The sequence below is a fragment of the Arvicanthis niloticus genome, chromosome 9, assembly GCF_011762505.2.
Source record: "Arvicanthis niloticus isolate mArvNil1 chromosome 9, mArvNil1.pat.X, whole genome shotgun sequence".
Taxonomy (NCBI): Eukaryota; Metazoa; Chordata; class Mammalia; order Rodentia; family Muridae; genus Arvicanthis; species Arvicanthis niloticus.
In genome coordinates, this window is record NC_047666.1 from 6,165,756 (window position 1) to 6,188,778 (window position 23,023).

The window sequence follows — 23,023 nt, forward strand, 5'->3', positions numbered from 1 at the left end:
AATAACAACAACAACAAAAAAATGGAAAGCCCACATTCACGTGGAAACTGAACAACACTCTACTCAATGATAACTTTGTCAGAAAAAAAATAAAAAAAAGAAATTAAAGGCTTTTCAGAATTTAATGAAAATAAAGACGAATCATACAGAACTTATGAGACATAATGGAAGCAGTGCTACGAGGAAAATTCATAGCTCTAAGTGTTTATGAAAAGAAACTAAAGAGAGCATACAGTAGCAGCTTGACAACACACCTGAAAGCTCTAGAACAAAGAGAAGCAAATACACCCAAGAGTAGTAGACAGGAAATAATCAAACTCAGAGCTAAAAAGAACCAAAGACAAACAAAAAAGAACTATACAATAAAACCACGAACTGAAAAATAAAATAAAATAAAAAATAAATAAATAAATAATAAAAATAAAAAAAATAAAAAATAAAAAAACCATGAACTGGTTCTTAGACAAAATCAGCAAGATAGATAAACCCTTAGTCAGACTAATCAGAGGGCAGAGAGACAATATAAAATTAATAAAATCAGAACTGAAAAGGGTTACATGATAACAGAAACCAAAGAAATTCAAAAAATCATCAGATCCTACTACAAAAGCCTATACTCAACAAAATTGACAAATCTGGATGAAATGGACAATTTTCTAGACAAATACCAGTTACCACTGTTAAATCAGGGGCAGATAAACAATCTAAACAGTTCCATGACCCTGAAAAAATAGAAGCAGTCATTAACAGTCTCCTCAAGAAAAAAAAAAATGGCTAGGACCAGACAGTTTTAGTGCAGAGTTCTATCAGACCTTCAAAGAAGACCTAATACCAATTCTCTATAAACTGTTCCACAAAATAGAAACCAAAGGAACTCTACCCAATTCATTCTATAAAGCCACAATGACGCTCATACATAAACCACACAAAGAACCAACAAAAAAGAGAACTTCAGACCAATCTCCCTTATGAATATCAATATAAAAATACTCAATAAAATTCTCAAAAACTGAATCCAAGAACACATCGAAAAAATTATCCATTATGATCAAGTAAGCTTTATCCCAGGAATGCAGGGATAGTTCAATATATGGAAATTCATCAATATAATCCACTATATAAACAAACTCAAAGAAAAAACCACATGATCATATCACTAGATGCTGAGAAAGCATTTGACAAAATTCAACAACCCTTCATGTTAAGTTTTGGAAAGATCAGGAATTCAGGGTCCATACCTAAACATAGTAAAAGCAATATACAGCAAACCAGTAGCCAACATCAAACTAAATGGAGAGAAACTTGAAGCAATCCCACTAGAATCAGGAACTAGACAGGGCTGTCCATTCTCTCCCTACCTATTCAATAAAATAAATTCCTAGCCAGGGCAATTAGGCAACAAAAGGAGGTCAAAGGGATACAGATTGGAAAGAAAAAAGTCAAAATTTCACTATTTGCAAATGATATGATAAAATACTTAAGTGACCCCAAAATTTCCACCAGAGAACTTCTAAACCTGATAAACAACTTTAGCAAAGTCGCTGGATATAAAATTAACTCAAACAAATCAGTAGCCTTTCTCTATTCAGAAGATAAACAGGCTGAAAAAGAAATTATGGAAATGACACCCTTCACAATGGTCACAAATAATATAAAATACCTTGGTATGACTCTAACCAAGCAAGTAAAAGACCTGTATGACAAAAACTTCAAGCCCCTGAAGAAAGAAATCGATGCAGATCTCAGAAGATGAAAAGATCTCCCATGCTCAAGTATTGAAAGGATTAATATAGTAAAAATGGCTGTCTTATTAAGAAACGTTTCCTTTTCTTCCTAACAGGAACACCTAGAGCAACAATGCTTGTGCTTTTCAACCAAAAATTTTATTTTTTTTTGTTTTAATGCTGCCTTTTCTCTCTAATACTCATGATATATGTCCAACATTATTTTTTTCAACCTTTATAATTTCTTCAAGGTTTAAAAGCCATCTAACTTCCTTCCACAGTTTAAGTCAACGTGCTGATCACCATTTCTTGAGTCTTAATTAACAACTAATTTCTTTTACAGGCAAACTGTTGCTGCCAATCCCAGATACAAAATTAACATTGTTTTTCTCCCTCAGCTATCCAAAAACAGACTTAAAGATACCTTCCAAGACTAAACTTTCCTCAAACACCTTTGCCTTTCCAGGATCTTAATGACAGACCATGATGTGCTTGTTCCCAAGCAATTTAATGCTCAATATCCAGCCTTTACAGACATCTCCCTGCTGGAGATGCTGCTTCCTGCTGTGATTATTCTACAGGTATACCCACAGATCCAACAGAGTCCAGCCACCCTCTGGAACCTGCCTGAGATGCCAAGCTCCTTTCTCCCAGCCACCTCATCTGACTGCAGACTCCAGAGACACACTGAGATCCAGAGACAGCGCCACCTCCTAGAACCTGCCAAGCTGCCTTCATCCAGGTCTGACTGAAGACCCCAGAGCACGCTGAGATCCAGAGACCCACACCAGACTCCAGAGATGCACGCCAGAACCCAGAGACACTCACTACAAAAGACAGATCCAGACCTTCCAGATACAGATGAACTCTTTTGCTAAACTCACATAGCTAAAGTTACATGTTAGTGAGGAAAACATAATGTCTGTTTAGATTAATCAGATGTCATTACCCTCAGGCTGTACCACCTGTGTTTAATTGTTTCAATGATCCCCTGCCTTCCAAACCCTACCCTTAATTCCCATTACCCTTGACTTGGTTATGCTACACCCTCTGGCCTACATAGTGTTTTCCTTTGACTACCTCATCCAAAATTTTCACTAAAAAGAGTGAGATTTGGGCCTTAAAGAGATGGTCTGGTCTCCCCGGTAGAGTGCTGGGTTTGAGATAGCCAGGGACCCAACAGGACATTGCCTGTCAGGAACGGCACATATCTCCCCATGCTCCCAGATTCCAGACTACTCTACAGGGTCCACATCTCTCATTAACCTGCACCTTGCAGACTACAGATGATACAGAGTCATCCCTCTTTTTATGAAAGAAAAGAGAGTGGGATGTTGGGTCTTGGACAAGGTAACTCCATTTAACCTGTAACCTTCAATCATGTAGCACAGGTAGAGGTCTCCACCTCCAGAGATTTAAATATTAATGAGTTATCTAAAGGCCAGGGGCATAGCTAATTAAGTTATTCCCTCCCTTTTCCCCTCCCTATAAAAGTCCGGCTCCCCTGGCTTTTGGCGGGGAAGCATATACCATCTATATCCACTCAACATGCCATGAACAATAAAGCTTTGGAAAACTGGACTCCACGTGTTGCCTGGTCTCACCGCCAGATTCCCAGCTTTTGGAACCCTGGACCCTTGTCGATGTAGCCGCTGGCCCACCCACTGACAGCTTCGTGAATGTGGGACACTCCGAGGCAGTGTGGGAAGACCGTAGCCGAGACCCCGCCCCCAGACTCCCTCCCCCCCCAGCGAGATATTTTTTCCCCACAGGATTTCATATAATCCTCAAAAAACAAGGTGTTGTGGAAGAGGCCCATGGAACTTTAAAAAGATTGGTGAGACACACTGTTGCTGAGACAAAGAATGATGCTGACCTGTGAACTTGCTGAGTGCCCTGACAAGGGTGACTGGGGAGCTGTATTGGACATAAGTTCCTAACCCACTTTGCTTGACTATATCTCAGATAGGACAAACTGCCTTCCCTCAAGTTTTTAGACCTTGTGGATAAAGAATCAAAAAGAGACATTATAATGTCTCTTGTATTCTTCTTAAATGTGCCCAGCCACTAAGACTCAATCATATACTCATCTAGAAATCAATCCAATATACGAAATACCAGTCTACTTTTGGAAGACTGGATCTGGACTTTATCAGAGACATATTTAGAAGCTAGCTTCAGCTCACTATGATATTATGATAGCAAGAGATAAAGTTGGAACAGGATCTGGATTTCAAACAAGGGATAGTGCATGTTTTAAGGCTCTTTTAATTGTCAAGCTAAAGTTGGTTTTGTCTCTTCTCCAGTATTTATTGTAAGTTGCATTGACTGTATAATTTTCAATTGTGTTAGTGTACTGAAACCTGGCATGTCTGTTATGGCAGTCTATCAACCAGGTTTCGTATTACTGCCCTGAGTATTGGAAAACCTTGATTCTCTGAAAAAAGCTTGAAAGTGCTGGGAAAAAGGTAAGTTAGGCTTTAAGCAGAAGCAAGAGGGTAGCAGACTTGATTATTGCTGGTATAACAGCTTTAATTCCATTAATTGCTAGAACCATTACTTCTGAAATAGCATTGACACAAGGAGTTAAACAACTATTTTTGTTAACCATCTAGCAAAAAATATGTTACTAATGTATTGAGTTTATAAAAGGATTTATATAAGTATCTGGAACAATGAATGATGCTCTATAACCCATTCAAATTATCTAAGGAGGTTCAGGGTTCAAGAGTTAGGAGCTATCCCAAGTGTCATGACAAATATCATTGGAGTAGTATTACTTTTGAAAATTCACAATGATTGTCATTATAATTAGAAAAAAGTTTAAAGACACCTGTAGGATATTTGTCATAATCCTAACACCTCTCTGGGTGTGTTAACTTTGCATAGTTTGATTATGAATTTAAAGAATGCTGCTCTGTTGACCTTTGATGCTGCAGATAATTCGATAAAATTATCTATGGCCTGAGGTCAGTATTTCCATTTTGGTCAAACCTCAGGAACGACATATATAGCTTGATCAGGCGAGCCCTTCTTACCCTGGGAATACTTTTATTCCTGCCCATCATGTTAAAGCTTATCTTTAACAACACCAACATGTTGGCAGCCAAAGTACATGGCTTAAACCTGAAAATGGACCCCCAGACAGAGTTATTAAATTAACAGGCTGGCAAGCCAAAGACAGGTAAGATTCTGCACAGAGCCTTACCAACCTAAGACATAAGTGCATTGCCTTTGATAATGCATATTCCATGAATGGGAAAGAAGGCATTCTTGACAGAATGACCTAAGACTGGCTCAGTCTTTTTAACAAAATAAAAAGGGGGAGAGGTGGAGAGCCTTTGAGGCTGCTTGGCAAGAAGCTGGCATAGGCCAAGGACAAAAAAATGGGCTGCTTGGCAGGAATATGACATTGGTGAAGGACAAGGAAGTAGGCTTCAAGCAGGGAAACTCACATTAGACTAGAACAAAGAAGTAATTTCAGGTAGGAATCATAATCTTAGGCTACAACAAAGAAGTAATCTCAGACAAGAATCCGAATATTAGGCTAGAACTAAGAAGTAATTCCAGACAGGAATCTAAATTTTAGGCTAGAACAAGGAAGTAGGCTTCAGACATGAATATGACCTTGGGCTAGGATAGGAAAGTAGGCTCAGATTCTTTGGTCATCCTGATAAGCCTTTAGAAACAGTGATCACAGGAAGAGTCCACATAATTGGGTTTAATGCATTGCTTTTTTTCTTTCTGACTATTTGTGTTTATTGTATTGCTTTTTCCTCGACTATTGCTAGACCCTCAACCTAGAACTGACCTTAATATATGCATGTAATCAAAATGGCATAAAAGCATAAATGAAGAGACGGTATAGGATAGGGTGCTCTAGGGAGGGGAAATGAGGAAAGGGGATAACATCTTTATTATATATATAAATAAAATATCTGATAAAAATAAATAAAAAATTAAAAATAAAAAAGAAGTCATAATTTATATCAGAACATAATTCATTTCAAAGAATCTAATTCAGCATATTAAGTCTTGATACTTTTGTATATATACTTCTGAAAGATTTATGGCATGATTACAAATGATTTTACAGCAGAGTTAAAGGTTCAGGATTAAGTCTAACAACTACACACTTCATGTAAGTATTATGTACCAGTTATGTAAAGAGCAAAAATCACTGTAAATAATTATGTAATAACAATAAATGTGTGAATGATTATATGCATTCAGCAATGTCAATTTGATGCCTAACATATAAAAATGTTAGGTTTATGGTATTTTATAATGAATATTACTGATGATAAAATTGGTTTCTCAGACAATATCACAAAATACATATATTTTACATATATCCAAGTTTTTATTTTATATAGTAAATTCAGTTACTCTGTAAAAAAAACATATAGAAATCCATCAGTGTAGTCCACCATATAAACAAACTCAAAGAAAAAAAAACACATGATCATTTCACTAGATGCTGAGAAAGCATCTGACAAAATTCAACACCCCTTGATGGTAAAAGTCTTGAAAAAAATCAGGAATTCAAGGCCCATACCTAAACAATTTTTTAAAAAGCAATAAACAGCAATTCAGTGGCCAACATCAAACTAAATCACCCCTTGATGGTAAAAGTCTTGAAAAAATCAGGAATTCAAGGCCCATACCTAAACAATTAAAAAAAAAAGCAATAAACAGCAATTCAGTGGCCAACATCAAACTAAATGGAGAGAAACTTGAAGCAATCCCACTAGAATCAGGGACTAGACAAGGCTGCCCACTCTCTCCCTACCTATTCAATATTACTCAAAGTCTTAGCCAGATCAATTAGACCACAAAAGGAGATCAAAGGGATACAAATTGGAAAGAAAAATGTTAAAATTTCACTATTTGCAGATGATATGATAGTATACTTAAGTGACCCTAAAACTTCCACCAGAGAACCTCTAAACCTGATAAACAACTTAAGCAAAGTGACTGGATATAAAAATCTACTCAAACAAATCAGTAGCTGTCTTCTACTTGAAGGATAAACAGGGTGAGAAAAAAATTAGAGAAATGACATCCTTCACAATAGTCACAAATAATATAAAATACCTTGGTGTGAATCTAACCAAGCAAGTGAAAGATCTGTGTGACAAGAACGTCAAGTCTCTGAAAAAAGAAATCGAAGAAGCTCTCAGAAGATGGAAAGATCTCCCATGCTCATGGATTGGAAGGATTAATATAGTAAAAATGGCCATTTGCCAAAAGCAGTCTACTGATTCAATGCAATCCCATCAAAATTCCCACTCAATTCTTCACAGAGATAGAAAGAGCAATTCTCAAATTTAGTTGGAATAACAAAATCCCAGGACACCAAAAACTATTCTCAACAATAAAATATCTTCAGGGGAAATCACCCTCCCTGACCTCAAGCTGAACTATCGGGCAATAGTGGTAAAAACTGCATGGTATTGGTACAGACATAGGCAAGAAGATCAGTGGAATAGAATTGAAGACCCAAAATGAACCCACATAACTATGGTCACTTGATTTTTGACAAAGGAACTAAAACCAGCCAGTGGAAAAGACAGCATTTTCAACAAATGGGGCTGCTTAAACTGGAGGTCAGCATGTAGAAGAATGCAAATAGACCCATTCTTATCTCCTTGTACAAAGCTCAGGTCCAAGTAGATCAAGGACCTCCACATAAAACCAGATACACTGAAAGTAATAGAAAAGAAAATGGGAAAAAGCCTTGAACACATGGGCACAGGGAGAAAGTTCCTGAACAGAACACCAGTGGCTTATGCTCTAAGATCAAGAATTGACAAATGGGACCTCATAAAACTGTAAACTTCTGTAAGGAAAAGGCTAATATCTAATGTATACAAAGAACTCAAGAAATTAGACTCCACACAATCAAATAATCATATTAAAAATGAGGTACAGAGCTAAACAAAGAATTCTCAGCTGAGGAAACTGGAATGGTCAAAAAGCACTTAAAGAAATGTTCAACATCCTTAGTCATCAGAAATGCAAATCAAACAACCCTGAGATTCCATCTCACATCAGTCAGAGTGTCTAAAATCAAAAACTCAGGTGATAGCAGATGCTGGCGAGGATGTAGAGAAAGAGGAATTCTCCTCCAGTGTTGGTGGGATTGCAAACTGGTACAACCACTCTGGAAATCAGTCTGGTGTTTCCTCAGATAATTGGATATAGTATTACCTGAGGAACAAGCTTTACCAATCCTAGGCATATACGCAAAAGATACTCCAACATATAACAAAGACACATGTTCCACTATGTTCAGAGCAGCCTTATTTATAATAGCCAGAAGCTGGAAAGAACCCAGATGTCCTTTAACAGAAGAATGGATACAAAAAAAGTTCTACATTTACACAATAGAGTACTACTCAGCTATTAAAAACAATGAGTTCATGAAATTCTTATGCAAATGGATAGAACTAGAAAATATCATCCTGAGTGAGGTAACCCAATCACAAAAGAACACACATGGTATGTACTCACTGATAAGTGGATATTAGTCCAAAACTCACAATACCCAAGATACAACTCACAGACCACATGAAGCTCAAGAAGAAGAAGGTCTCAAAGTGTGGGTGCTTTGGTCCTTCTTAGAAGGAGTAACAAAACACTCATGGGAGCAAGTAACAGTATAAGGTGAAGAGTAGAGACTGGAGGAGAGACTGTCTGGAGACTGCCCTCCCTGGGGATCCAGCCCATGTGCAGTCTCCATATGAAGGCAAGATTGTGGATGCCAGGAAGTGTTGGCTGAAAGGAGCTTGATATACCTGTCTCCTGGAGGCGGATACTTACAGCTAACCATTGAACTGATCATGGGGTCCCCAGTGGAGGAGGTAGAGAGAAGACTGAAGGATCTGAAAGGGCTTATGGCCCTATTAGAAGAGTGACAATACCAACCAACCAGAGCTCCCCGGTCTAAACTGCCAGCCTGGGAACATGCTTGGAGGGACCCACGCCTCAGCTGTATATGTAGTCGAGGATGGCCTTGTCAGATATTGGTAGGATATGAGGTCCTTTGTCCTGTGAAGGCTGGATGCCCCAATGTGGGGGAATGGGGGACAGGATAAGGGGTTTCTAAGGGGGGGGATGAGGAAAGGGGATAACATCTGAAATGTAAATAAAATATCCAATAAATTAAAAAAAGAGTTAGTAAAGTTAAGTTTTCAGTGCTTAGTGAAGCACAGAAAAATACTGAGTTAAGTTTCCCTAGTGTTTATTTAAGTATAAAGAACTAAATAAAGCACAGAGAAAAGAAGCCAGCAGGTTTAAACTATAGAATCAGCAAGAAAGTTTTCAGGATATTTTGAGAGTTACCAGCAATCATTCTGTATTGTTAGAGAGCTAGAAGGCCAGAGACCAAGGTTTTAAAGCCATTTCCAATGCTGTGTCCCAGTTCAAACATGCCAGGCCTAGCCGGCTCTGGCAGGACAAAGCTGTCTCTCGGCGTCCATGTTCACATGAACACATATCCCTCATCTATGTACACATATACATGCATGTTCCCACACAGAAATAACACATCGTATATCGTGTATGTGTATGTACACAATTTTTATTTATCAATATTTCAATAAGGGTGGATGAAATGAAGTACAAATGTACAGGCATATGAAAATTTGATATAAGACACGGTAAGTACTTAATAATTAATGAGTAGTAAAAACTGGAAATTTTAAACTCAATACTATTATTGAACCATAGAAATTATAATTACGAACCAGAATTAAAGCTACAATTAGATAGTTTAAACTATTTGTGATGAATTTAAATTAAAATATTTTGAAAAAACTTTTAAAAATTCACTATCAGTAAAGATCATCTCTTGAGTAACCTAAGCATCAAAGGAACATTTATGAGTAAAAGAAAAAAGAGACTAAGAGAATTCCTGTGGAAATATTAATGTATGATGCACAATAAACTTAAAAACCATATACTTCTTGGAAAAAGAAATGTCAAAGGAATAAATAAGTTTAATACTACAAATTATATATAAATCACATGAAGAATCTTGCTTTGCTACTTGAACTATTAAACAGTTTTTTAAAATCTGTTTTTTGGGGAAAAATTATTGGTGCAGCACCAGCATAGCACCTTACAACCATCTGTACCTACAGATCCAGGGAATGCCATGACCTCTTCTGACCTTTGTGAATACCAGGAAAGCACACATGCATACATGCCAGTCCAAAATTAATACATATAAAGAAAAATAAATAAATTGTTTTTAAATAACAGAAAAACTACCCTTTTTAAAAATCTGGTGGTATATTTTCTGCATGTTTTTCAGTGTAATGATTATTCGGTTATCAGAACTGATTTGTAACAGAGGAGTAATTGTGGGATAGGCATTCATCACAAACTTCTGAAAAGTCAGGGTGGCAGGGTCATATACCCATAGCAGGACTGAGGTAGATGATATGATGAAGTCCACCCAATACATGACCACAAAGAAAACCACCAGCAGCAAGATGGTCTGAGTGGCCCTTTTCTCAGGGGATGCTCTCAAGTGGCTGTTTCTATGAAGATGCTTGCATTGCCTTTGATGTCTGAACAAGATAATCACCATGTATGCACTTGTGGTCAGCATGACTCCTACAAGAAATACATCTCTGGAGGTTGTCACTGTTAAAATAAATCCCCTGATGATGTAGTTCATGGGGAAGAGTGAGCAGTATTTAGTGACCTTCATCTGGTTGATCTCACTCACATTGGTATAAGCACCAACATAGACGATCTGGTTACTGCTGAAGGACAAATTCAAAGACCAAAAACAGAAGAAAGAATAGATCACGTATTTTTTTAGCTTATGTTTAAATTTTGCCAACAAAGAGGTACTGGGACTGATTGTGACAGCCTGGAACACACTCAGGAGGCTGGTGATGCAGATAGAGAGGCCTCTCATCACTCTGTTTATGTAAAAAGTTGCCTTGCATTTGAAGTCATTCTCAATGTTCAATGACTCAAACAAGTCTGTAAGCCAAATATCTCCTCCAGTGAGGAACATCATCGTGTGAACAAAGCTCAGTTGACAGGAGATCAAGTCCATGGGCTTAGATCTGTTACATAGGATTATGATAGTGTAGAAACAAAGAAGAAATATATTGGCTAGAGCTCCAAGTCCAGCTTGTAAATAAAGGACATTATTTAATGAAAACATAATTGGAAAGTGTATTTATCATGAGAGCATAGAGGAAGCATAATTCATACATCTGAAAAAAAAATTAGATACATCAAACTTATGATTCCCTGGTTGGCATGTCTCTACCATTTTTCCTTTTACCTACTTATTATTGATTACCCTGTCTATAACTATTGATGGTCCATACTGGACATCATTTCCTACATTTCTATGTATCTCCTTGTGTATCTCTTCTCTATATAGAACGTTAAAGAAAATACATGCATTTTCAGTCACATCTATGTAGAATACACATTGTGTGCCTGTATTACATCTGTATTTCCCACCTCGTATCATAGAAATCCAATTCTATTGATTTAAATCACCTCATTTCATAAGTAACACCTAAAACACTAGTGATAAGCACACAACATAAATACCATTTGTACAAATGAACAAAAATTATGCTGAGATGGGGGTAAAATCACAAAAAAAAATGAAAAAGTTAAATCAGTCTCATATTCCATAATTTTGCTATGCCCCATTTTGCAACTATACAGGTTATGATTAATAACTCTATTGGGATCACAGTGATAATTCATTACAATCCCACCATTTTATTCAACAAAATACCTTTCTCAGTTCATCTGCTTTTATGTTTCTTTTACCAAGAGAACTTACGTCCCTCATATGTGGAATAGAAGACACTGATACAGTTGGAGACTATTAGTGGATTATTTGAAGACCCATTAATTGTTTAATCATTAATTATGGTTATAAATAGGCCCTAGATGTCTCCCTGTTTAGATCTCATCCCATTTAAACCTTTTGTGAGACTTTACTTCAGGTCTAAAGAACTAACTGCCAGCTCAACACAAACACCAGATCTCTTTTCTTTTGGAGGGAGGAGGGGAGATCGATCATTAAAAGTATGATTCCTTATGGCTTTTCTGCCATCCATGTTGTTATTTTACCTATGTACTGACTTCTGCATTTTTCTCCTTCATGTTTTGTAAAGACCCCCATCCATTTTCGTATTCCCCCATCAGACAAATTATTCTGCTACTTCCCATTACTTTACTGCCACACTCTTTTGTATTTATGTCTCCCTCCTTCCCTAAGGAGGCCCATTTTTCATTTCCCTTCTCAGAGGCCTGTATCCTACAATTCCCCTTTATCCTCTTCCTACCTTCTCTCCTCTCCCTAAGGTGCCCCTCTTCTCTCATTTCATGATCAGATGACTTCCACCCTTATATTGCTTGTCCCCATCCCATTGTTAACTACGCACCCCTACGCTGGCAATGGTTCCATTTTATTTTCCTGATTTCCATAGTTTCTACAGGCTACATTATCTCATCTAAAGATGGGAAGCTGGGAGCCTCCAACAAGAGAGAACATGTGATGCTAAGACAACCACAATTTTCAACACATATGACAGAACTCACTAAAGATGACCAGATAGTGATTCTGTTTTGGAGTTATTGTTCTAAAAGACATTCCTTACCATGAGTGAAAAACAATGTTCCCAGTGTTATCGTACATCATCAGCACCCACACACTTTTTACAGTTTATCTCAACAGTCTTACCTTTGGTGCCTATGTTAGTTATTTGGTCCAGCTATGAGTGTCATTCTTTTATCAGATGAATTCAGTACTTTAAAATCAGCTTGTGATAGAGAAATAGAAAACTACTGCATTTACTCAGATTCTTCTGTAAAAAAGTGCCAATTATAGATGCATGTATGTATAGAAATAATGCAGAAGTTAGTGATGAGATCACTCTAAAACCTCCCAAGGAATATAAATCCATATGCATTACATTTTGTATTTACATGATTGTTGCTTAATCTATTAAAGGAATCGATTCATTCCAATTGCCAGAGCCAAACATCTAATTTCTCCACTGACATAAACTTACATCGCTGCACAGTAATGTTCAGTTTCTTAAAAGCTCCAGGACCGGAGCTAAAGAGATACCTCAGTGTTGAGAGTACTTTTTGCTCTTGCATAGGACCTGGTTTGATTTTTCCAGCAATGACCTGGTGGCCCATAACTATATATAACTCTGTAGTTCCAGGGCATCCATTGTCTTCTGGTCCAGGTACGCAAGTGGTGCAGACATACATGCAGGAAAACACTCATATATAAAATAAAATAAATAAAAGCTCCAGGATAATATTAAATTCTACTGTTGGTTTCCAAACTATAAGAAGTGTAGGGCAGTTCCAACTTTAAAGTTACAAATGGTCAAACTATATATGTACACTCATTCATTATTAATTATATGTTACAACTTACAAATATATGCCATGTATTATAAGCCATATACAAAGGATAACATAGGATAAAAGAGAGTAATCTAAAATGATTTTTCTTATCCCAAAGTTACGCACTTCAACCTTTCTACTTCATATCCACTGCTTTATAAATGTTTATCACATACAGAAAATGATTCATCTTCTAATTTGTCATCTTTCTCTGGGGTTCACTGCACTATAAATAAACCATAGTTACCAAGACTACGAACTGAGTTGTTAAAATACATGCACTAAAACAAGTTATTTATTTTATTGGAAAAAATGTAATGCTAGAATTAATCTAAGTAGTCTGTACATTCTAGGGGCACTCTTAAGTGAGACATACAAGCCATCATGCTCTAACTATTCTTTGATATTTTGTTCTGTTCTGTTGTGTAGTTTTCTATTTTTCTATTCAGGTTTGACCTTGCTATATAGCCCAGGATATTCTCAAATTTATGTTCCTTTTACTTGTGCTTCCTGAGTGCTGAAGCTACTGGTGTTCACACCAATCTGAGTTGTTTAATTTATATTTTAAGTATTTATCAGAAATTATTATTTGATGACACTGAAAGTTCCATAATGGAAGAATCACAAGGTTTATACTAATATAATGCTAACAAGAAAGTCATAGAAGAAAAGAAAACATTACAGATAGAATATACAAAGTAATACAATGCTAAGAATTGGATCCACTATGACACATTGAACACTCACTAACCTTGCAGTTTGTAGTAGTGTGCAGGGCAGGGCTGCTCAGGCCAATGTGAAAACACTGGAACAGATTCAGAGCAGACACTGGATGTATAGTTGTCACTATTTCTGGCTTTCCCATTAGTGTAGGTTGGAAATTTTATTTGTAAGTAATAAAACCCCAAGTGTGCCCATAAACATTGGTAACAGTGGAGAGGCCATCACTATTAAATTGATCCAGACCAAAAGATTAAGCAGCCTAAAAGCATCTGTCTGAAGAGACCTGCAACAAAGGAGACCAAGAGCTGCTTTCTCTGTACCTCTACAGTCTTCCAAGAAACACCATTTTACACCTTCATTATATCAGGACTTGATTTTAGAACAGTCTTGTTTGATCAACTTTTGGTGATCTTTGCCTTCTGATTTGTGGAGAATTAATAATATAAAGAACATAAAAATATACTACATCAAAGGTTTCATTACCATTTTATGATTTACCATATTTAGTGAGAAATAACCAAAAAGCTGTGTGACTGCTCAGAGAGGACCTCAAGTGAGTTTGTGATTTTCATGTGACAAGATACAGGGGATTGGCTGATGTACTGTCCACTGTCAGCAGCAAAAATAAGTCTTCAGAACTCCCAGGAGATGAAGACCTTAGCCACCCAAGCTAGTTCCATGGAATCTTTATGAAATAAAGACAGCATGAATAAATCCTGACCAATTATTAATTAGGTATTAATTAATATCTATTACCTGATCCTCTTAAGTAACTTAAATGTATGAGTTATACTTTGGAAATTGAGTTTAGTAGAGGTGTAACTGAAAGCACTAGAAGCTGATGAGAATGTTACAGTCTCACAGTTACAAGCCAGTTCCCCTGGGATGAAGCAGCAGCAGCAGAAATGTCACTGCAGAGACTGTGGAGAAGCAATCATACCCAGAGCTTCATCACAAAATGTGTGGTGTGAGTTTGGGAAACATGAAAATATTCACTGGATATTGTGCATGCATTTGTGTGAGTGTGTGTGTGTGTGTGTGTGTGTGTGTGTCCGTGTGTGTCCGTGTGTGTCCGTGTGTGTCCGTGTGTGTGAAACTACTGGACTACTGGGCCTCAGAATAGAGGAACAGCATAATGTACACCAGCGCTGCTAACATGAATAACTGTACATCTCTTGAGTGAAAAACTGAGGTATATAAAATGTGTTTGTTAAATGAAATGATCATTAAGGAAAATACAGAGGGTTTTCTTGGTTTTCTGGTTGATTTCATCAGATCTTGGGGCCTGCCTAGTATACTAGTGCAGTCTTTTAATGTAAAGTGTTTTAAAAAAAAAAACTAAAAATTCTGTAATGCTTAAAAACAAACTCATATTCATATAAGTTGTTTTTGCAGTGTTGATACTCTTTGGCCTGTGACTTAATGACAGTTATTGGCATATTATTTTGTTCCATTTATTGACAATGATGTCATAACTCTACATTATATGTTTTCTACTTTGATTCTGCTGTATTTTGTGTGTGTGATAGATAGGTCCTCACTCTCTAATCTAAGTAATGTTGCTCTTGCCTTAACTATGAAAGTGCTGGAATCATAGAAATCAGACACCACACCTGCCTTCATTTACTATTTTAATCTCACACATATTATATATTATACATTATATGTTAGTAAATGATATTCTACCAAAATAAAAATGGACTTCAGATAGTCACCAGCTAAACTTAAATTTACTTGGTATTTTTGTGAATGTGTATTTTATCAAGCTATTGTAGTTTGTAATTATTAAAGGAAGCATTTGTAATTTTGACTTTAAATAATTATATACTATTTGAGAATTCCAAATATTCTTCTCACTGCTAAAGAAAAACTTACTCTATTACATTGATATCAAGGTTACAAGGTTTGATTTAGAAAACTTGAAATACTAAAACTAAATTTATTTTAATTGAGACACTCAGACTCTTACAGAAATCTCCAATCTTACATTTTTGTAAAAATAACTTTACAAGGATTTAATAAATAAGTAAGATGAGATTTCCAGATACTTTTGAAATACCAGAATAAATTTAAGTTTTCAGAAATCATTATAATAGAATAAACAAATGTATGTAATTAAAAGCCTTATTATATGATATTAACAACATCTTAGGTTTTATTTGGCCATGAATTGAAACTTTCCTAAGAATTCCTAAATATATGCAAAATTAACAATCTAGAATACTGCTTATAGACACTTAATTTACTAATATTTGCTATATATTCCTAACTTAAGTTTCATATAAATTCATATAGTCAATTAACGAGAAAAGTAGTAAAATGAGAAAATACAAAATAAACTTCAAACAAATCAATAAATGTCTTGTCTTTGTTTTTCACCCTCTAAAGTATTTCAAATGTTTTGTGACAGGGACGGAAAACTAACACAGCTGCCACTAGCTGGGTATAGTCCTGTTTGTAAAATTATTAGTGTACATACTCAGAATAATCGATAGTCAGATATGCTGGTTAAATTTTTCCATTTGTAATTACTTTTACATATGTATTAGTGTATATCCACTGTAAAAAAAAAAAAAAGTGATAGCTTACATGACATTTTCATTAGATATATAACACCCATTGCTTGTCTTCACCTTATTAGCCTTTCCTGTCTCTATTACCCTTCTGCTAGACACTGGTACTTTTCCCAACAGTCCCCTTTTACTGTCATGTATATAATATCCTGAAACCATATTAGGTGAAATCTATGTTATTTATAAATCATTACACTGATTTTTCTGTCTATAAGAATCCGTTGTGTTTGCTACAGAATGGCTCAAATGTAAACTTCTAAGCAGAGAATTCTCTAAACATTTATTACAGAATCCTGTTCCTAGTCTACCACCTACTTACAACTCTCACTATAAAAAAAAGAAAAAGAAACACTCACCAGCTAGGCCTTTGATAAACACCCTTATAGAATGAGACACTAAGAAGTACTTATAAGGAAGAAATGTCATCAGCTAATATCCCTCTAGACCCACAGTTATCATGTCATCTGGAGAAGGGAGTTCTGACCTTGAAGTTGTTACAAAGTGGCACCATCAAATGGAAAAGTGAACTTCCCTAATTCCAGGAGAACAGTAGAGAAGAACGGCTGAGCTCTGGGTTTCCCATGTGTGAACTATTCTCTCCAGGCCATATCTGTCTGTGTGGATTAACTGATCCCAGTCCTTGTGAACACAAAAAAAGTAACAATAATATTTCCTTTACGAGAAGTAGAAAGACATTTTGGATTCCCCAAGGTGTCCTTCCTGTTTTCGAAACATTCCCGGTACCCTCCATACCTCAGGGTCCCATCTAGAAATGAATAACACTGATGCTAAAATTACAAAAAAGTAACCTCCTCAAAACACACGTAGGGAAAATAATCTTTCTTACAGAGAGCACAGTGGTGAGGTATTGTCAGTAAAAATGGGCCATAGGCCTGGGATGTAGGTCAGTCAGTAGAGCGCCTGCCTCTCTATGTAACAAGTATGAATGTCTGGGTTTGAAACCCAGCACCACATAATAGTAATTATTGTGTGTATCACCAGACATAGTAATGTACACATGTATAATGACTACACTCGGGAAGTAGTGGTGGGAGAATCAGAAATTAGAGACTGTCCTTTGCTACATAGTCAGTTTGAGGCTTCTGGGAGATCACGCTGTATCTCTCCACCTCAAGGATAAAAAAAATTCCCTCCTCTATAGTTTAGACAAAAGCCTCCAGGCTCCTGTTATGGACTGCTCTTCCATGCCTACTTCTTAACCAACTCTGGTGATTGTATTAACAGCATTGTTTGTATCACACACTCATGAAAAAAGGAACTGACAAATGTCTCTTGTTTTTGACACAAAACTGTCAATGATTCCCTTTTTATTATTTATCATAAAGTATACTTCAGCTCTAATTATGACTGCCACCATGGTTATTCTCTTAATCCAAATTCCTCCTATGTTTCAATGGTGACATTTAGGCAGTCAAGACGTGTGGGGCGGTGGGCTATGAGAAGCAGTTGGGTGCTTGGTCGAGCATAAGCCTAGAACCCCGGACTCTTATTGGATGGCAGGAGTTCCGGCTCTGCTCCTGGTTTTTTTCATTTAGCTTCAGCCCTCCACAGCCCCTCCCACAGAGAGGTCTATGGCCATCAGTCAGGAGGAACAGGCCTCAGTCCCTAGAAAGATTTACATACTAATGAGATACCTAAAGGCCAGAGGGTGGAGCATTCTTCCCCAGACCTCCCCCCTCTATCCCTCCCTATTTAACTTAGGTCTGCCCTGAGTTTCAGGGGAGAGGGGGAAAGGATGGGGGGGAGCACATCCAGATTCAACCATCATCCATCATGCCAATAAAGCTGTTTTGGAAGCCCACAGACTTTCTCCTGTCATTGGAGCTGTAGAAAAGGCCTTTAACGAGCCACTGTAGCCACAGCCGCCACACCTAACTTCCCACCTGAAGAAACACTCAGCGTTCCAGCCACAACTACCCACAAAGATGGGTACCCACAATGGGGCCAAGGCATCCTCCACCAAGTCTCATAATAGACATTCAATCCCAATGACCCACAATGGATCCTCTGGGTAGACACAGATAGTTGAGCCCTAGAAGAAGCCTCGAGATGCCTTGAGAAGAAGCCTTGTGTTGTAAGCAGAGGTATGATAGTTTTCAATGTAGTGGAATATATGTTTACCAAAGGAAAGAACATGCACAAATGGGTCACTAACTTGCATATATGCAGTGTGGCATGAAAATGAACACTCAATAAATAAACAGTAAAAAAAACAAAACAAAACAAAAAACACAACCAAACAAAAAATGCTGATTTATCTTCTAAACCTACAGGTCATCCAGTGGGGTACCCGCTCAGAATAAAGTGGAGAGAGGCTGAGGAAAGGAAAATATTAATTATTTAACATTGTGACAAAATTTTATGATTGTTTTTATTTAAATCTTTATCTCTTCGGTACTATATTTACAAAATTTCTTTTATAAAAGAGCAGGACTCTGACAGGAAGTTTGTGGTGAAGTGTCAGGAAAATTTGGAGAACCAACAAGGTAGAAATTATGTAAAATAAAATTAATACAAGGAATGAAGAATAGAAGTGTTGGTGTTTGAAAAATCAAGATTGAAAACCCTTAGCCAAACTGAAATAAAGATAAAACCCAAATCAGAAAATTAGACCTAATAGGGAGCCATTACAACAGACACCAATAAAATTAAGATGATCATAAAAACATACACTTAAAACAAATTCCACTACATTGAAAACTATCATACCTCTGCCTAGAACACAGCCCATCTCAAGGCTTCTTTTAAAATTCAACTATTTGCATCTACCCAGAGTATCCTTTGTGCTACCCCAACTACCCACTCCATTCCCGGAATTCCCATATCTTCCACCAGGATCTACTTTGGTGAGTACCCCTGACCTCCTTATACACACCTTTTCTTCAAACTCCCAGATTTAACCTAGGTCCCATAACCAGTGTACCAGATTAACCTGGCTTTCCCTGTCTTCACTGCAAAGGAAGCCTAAGCTTGGACCAGTATCTGTTCCTTACCCATCTGCCAAACCACACGACTCTGTCACATCATATCCAGCCTCTCCACTAAGACCAGCTACTGGAGAAATATGAAAGACTTTGAGAGTTTGGTCTTAAAAGGGAAGTTGAATAATTTAAGTGGAATTTAATGGGCAACCCTATTAGGACCATGGAATCCAATAGTTCTGAGAACAATTTGAACAATGAACACCCTAGTTTACTCTACTTCAGAGGAGGTAAATACTAGAAAGTGGCCTAGAAAAGATTCTTGTGATATTTTGGCAAAGATTATGGTTGGTTTCTGCCTTTGTCCCAAGAATCTGCATAAGGCTAAATTGAAGAATATTGGATTAATGTCTTTGGCAAAGGAGATTTCAAGACATCCTAGAATTGTATGAGTCAGAGGGTTACAAGTAATGACTCTCATGAAGAATTACAATGAAAATGAGTAAACCGAGTAATGAGAAATGTAAGGTGTATAGTTTGAGGAGAAAAGGGGGATCAGGAGATGTAATGTTGGAGCCATGTCAATGTTCAAAGGTATGAGACATTTAATGAAAACCCTGATGCTAAATGAACAAAGAAAGTGACAAGACCCCTCCCAGATATTCCTTCAACCAGTAAAAGGGAAAGAAAGGCCAGAGAGATTTCCTACACCTAAATATCAACAGAAAGATTTATACAAATTTGGGGTAAGGAGGACAGGTTATACCGCAAAAACAAAAGAACTAGACAGCTACGGACACCTGATTTTGTGATTTAGTGTCAGTAACAACACGGGAAAAGAGATATATAATCTTTCTCTTCAATTAAGGGAAAGTCTCTAAGGCTAGGCATGAAATAGTGTAGTCCCTACATGGAGCCCCCAAGATGCCATTGTGTAAACCTCGGGGAGTAAAGTCTGGATTATATTGGAGACTGCAAGATTTTAGAGATGCCAAAACTATTGGATACCTGCCAAAGAGAACTGCAGACAACCATGCAGTCAGCTTGAGATCAAAAAGAAAGAGCACACTGAGAATAAATTGCTGAGCGGTGCCCAAGAAAACACAAATTTAAGGCTGATGGAAATGATGAAAAAAGTACAACATGTGAGAAAAAAAAATTCAACCAGCACATAGAATCAGTAAAGAGGACTCAAGCTGAAATGAAGAAGACATTGAAAAACCCAATAACTCAGCTAGAACACTCAAAGGAAAGCATTATAAATAGAAAGAAACAAGTAGAAGATAGAATATCAGATCCCAAAAATAAAATAGAAGATATCAACCAAATAAATAAAAATATGAATAAAAAATAAAACACAGGGAAAGAATACACAAGAAATGTGAGACACCATGAAAAATATAAACCTTGAAATTATAGGCACAGCTGACAGAGAAGAACCTCAGGTCAATGGTGTGGACTAGATCTTCAATAAGATTGTAGAGGAAAAGTGCCATAAATTATGCAAAGACATATCCATACAAATATAAAAAGTACACAGAACACCAAATGGACAAAACTGTAAAAAAAAAAAAAAGAACTCCATGATATCTCATAGTCAAAAACTATGTATACATAGTATACAGAATAAAGGAGGTGTATTGAAAGCTGCAAGAGAAAAACTTCAAATCACAAATAAAAGAAAGCCTATAAAAAGAAAAAAGAACAGCTGCTTTCTCAGTGGAAATGTTCAAAGCCAGAAGAACTGCAACATTCCAAGTCTTAAAAGATCACGGCAGACAACCTAAGGTAATCTATCCAACAAAACTACTGATATGCCTGGAGAAGAAGGAACGTTTTCCCATAATATAAACAGCCTCTAAAAATTTTTATGTTCAATAAGCCAAATCTAAAAAAGATACATGAAGCATTTTTTCTTACTGAAGAGAGAAATGACCATATCAGAGTGACTGTAGAAAGAATACACAACATAAATATTAAAACACAAAGTACTGCTGAGAACAAAAACAACACAAAATATCAGCAACATGCTCTTCAGAACTAACACACACATTTCAATAATAATTTAAACATGGATGGCCTCAATTTTCTACTCAAAAGACACAGACTGACCAAACAGATCAAGAAATAAACTCCATCTACCTGCTCCAAAGAAGAAATGCACCTTAAAGACAGGTACCACCTTAGAGTAAAAAGATGAGCAAAAGTATTGTGATCAAATGGATCCAGGTAGCAGCAGGTGTTACTATCCAAACATCTGACAAAATAGATTTCAAATTAAAATTAATAAGAAGAAATAAAGAGGAACATTTCACTTTAATTAAATGAACAGTTAACCAAGAAGACATTACTATCCTAAATATACATGCAGCCCAAACTCAGAGGTTCTCGATTTAATTTAAAAAGTAAAAAGAAAAAAAGGAAGGGAGGAAGAAAGGAAGAAAGGAAAGAAGGAAGGAAGGAAGGAAAAAAGGAAGGAAGGAAGGAAGGAAAAAAGGAAGGAAGGAAGGAAAAAAGAAAGGAAGGAAGGAAGGAAGGAAGGAAGGAAGGAAGGAAGGAAGGAAGGGAGAGACAGTAAAAAAAAAAGTAAGAAAGAGAAAGAGAGAGAGAAAGAAAGAAAGAAAGAAAATACATACTACTGAATTAAACGGCTCAGATTAAAATCAATTCATTAACAGAATGTCATTTCAATACCCAAAGTTCCCCCCAAAAAGACAGGTCATCTGGACAAAAATAAAGAGGAAAACATAAGAATTAATTGACAGCATACATCAAATGGACTTAACAGACACCTCTCAAATATTCCATCCAAACACTAAAGAATATATACTTTACTCGACAACACATAGTTCTCTAAAATAGATCACATCCTGAAATTCAAAATAAATCATAACTAACTCAAAAAGTTTGAAATCACTCTTTGTATTTTATTTGACCACAATGCAATAAAACTTAAAATTGACAGCTAACAAACCTCTAGTAAATACACATCTCACAGAGATTGAACAACTCACTAAAGAAAGATGACTGAGTCAAAGAAGAAATTAGAAAAAAAACTTCCTAGAACTAAAGAAAAATGAAATCCACACTATGAATCCTCTGGGATACATTGAAAGCAGTCCTGTGAGAGACACTGATAGCTCTAAGTGACTATTAAAATTCAGAAAGAGTACAAATAAATTACTTAATGATGTAACACAAAAAGTTGGGGGGAAACACAACAAATCAAATACAAACCCACTCAACATAAGAAGTAATAAAAATAAAAAGCAGAAATCAACAAAACAGGAACAAAGAGGAAAAATCGACAAACATAAGAACCAATTTTTAAAAATACAACAAAATTGAGAGATCCTTGGCCCGACTAATCAGAGGGATGCAAATGAACAGACTCAGAGATGAACATGGAAACATTGCGAGAGACATGGAAAGAAATTTAAACTATAGTAACATTACATGAGACATCAAAGAAATTCATAATATAGTACAAGGATATTTTCAAAACCTGGAATCCATTAAGCAGAAAATCTTAAAGAAATGTATGATTTTCTAGATTCACTCAAACCAACAAAATTCAACAACAATCCCATAAAAATGAGTTTCTTATGAACAAACTCAAAAAAAATAAGATCTAGCTTACTTT

General features: G+C 36.4%; 1 protein-coding gene across 1 annotated transcript; it reads right to left on the reverse strand.

Annotated features, from left to right (window-relative positions):
* Positions 1–9,981: 9,981 nt before the first annotated feature.
* LOC117715323 (vomeronasal type-1 receptor 100-like) lies at positions 9,982–10,914 on the reverse strand. The gene has a single exon (XM_034512088.1). The coding sequence runs from the start codon at positions 10,912–10,914 to the stop codon at positions 9,982–9,984; it is 933 nt and encodes a 310-aa protein (XP_034367979.1).
* Positions 10,915–23,023: the final 12,109 nt, after the last annotated feature.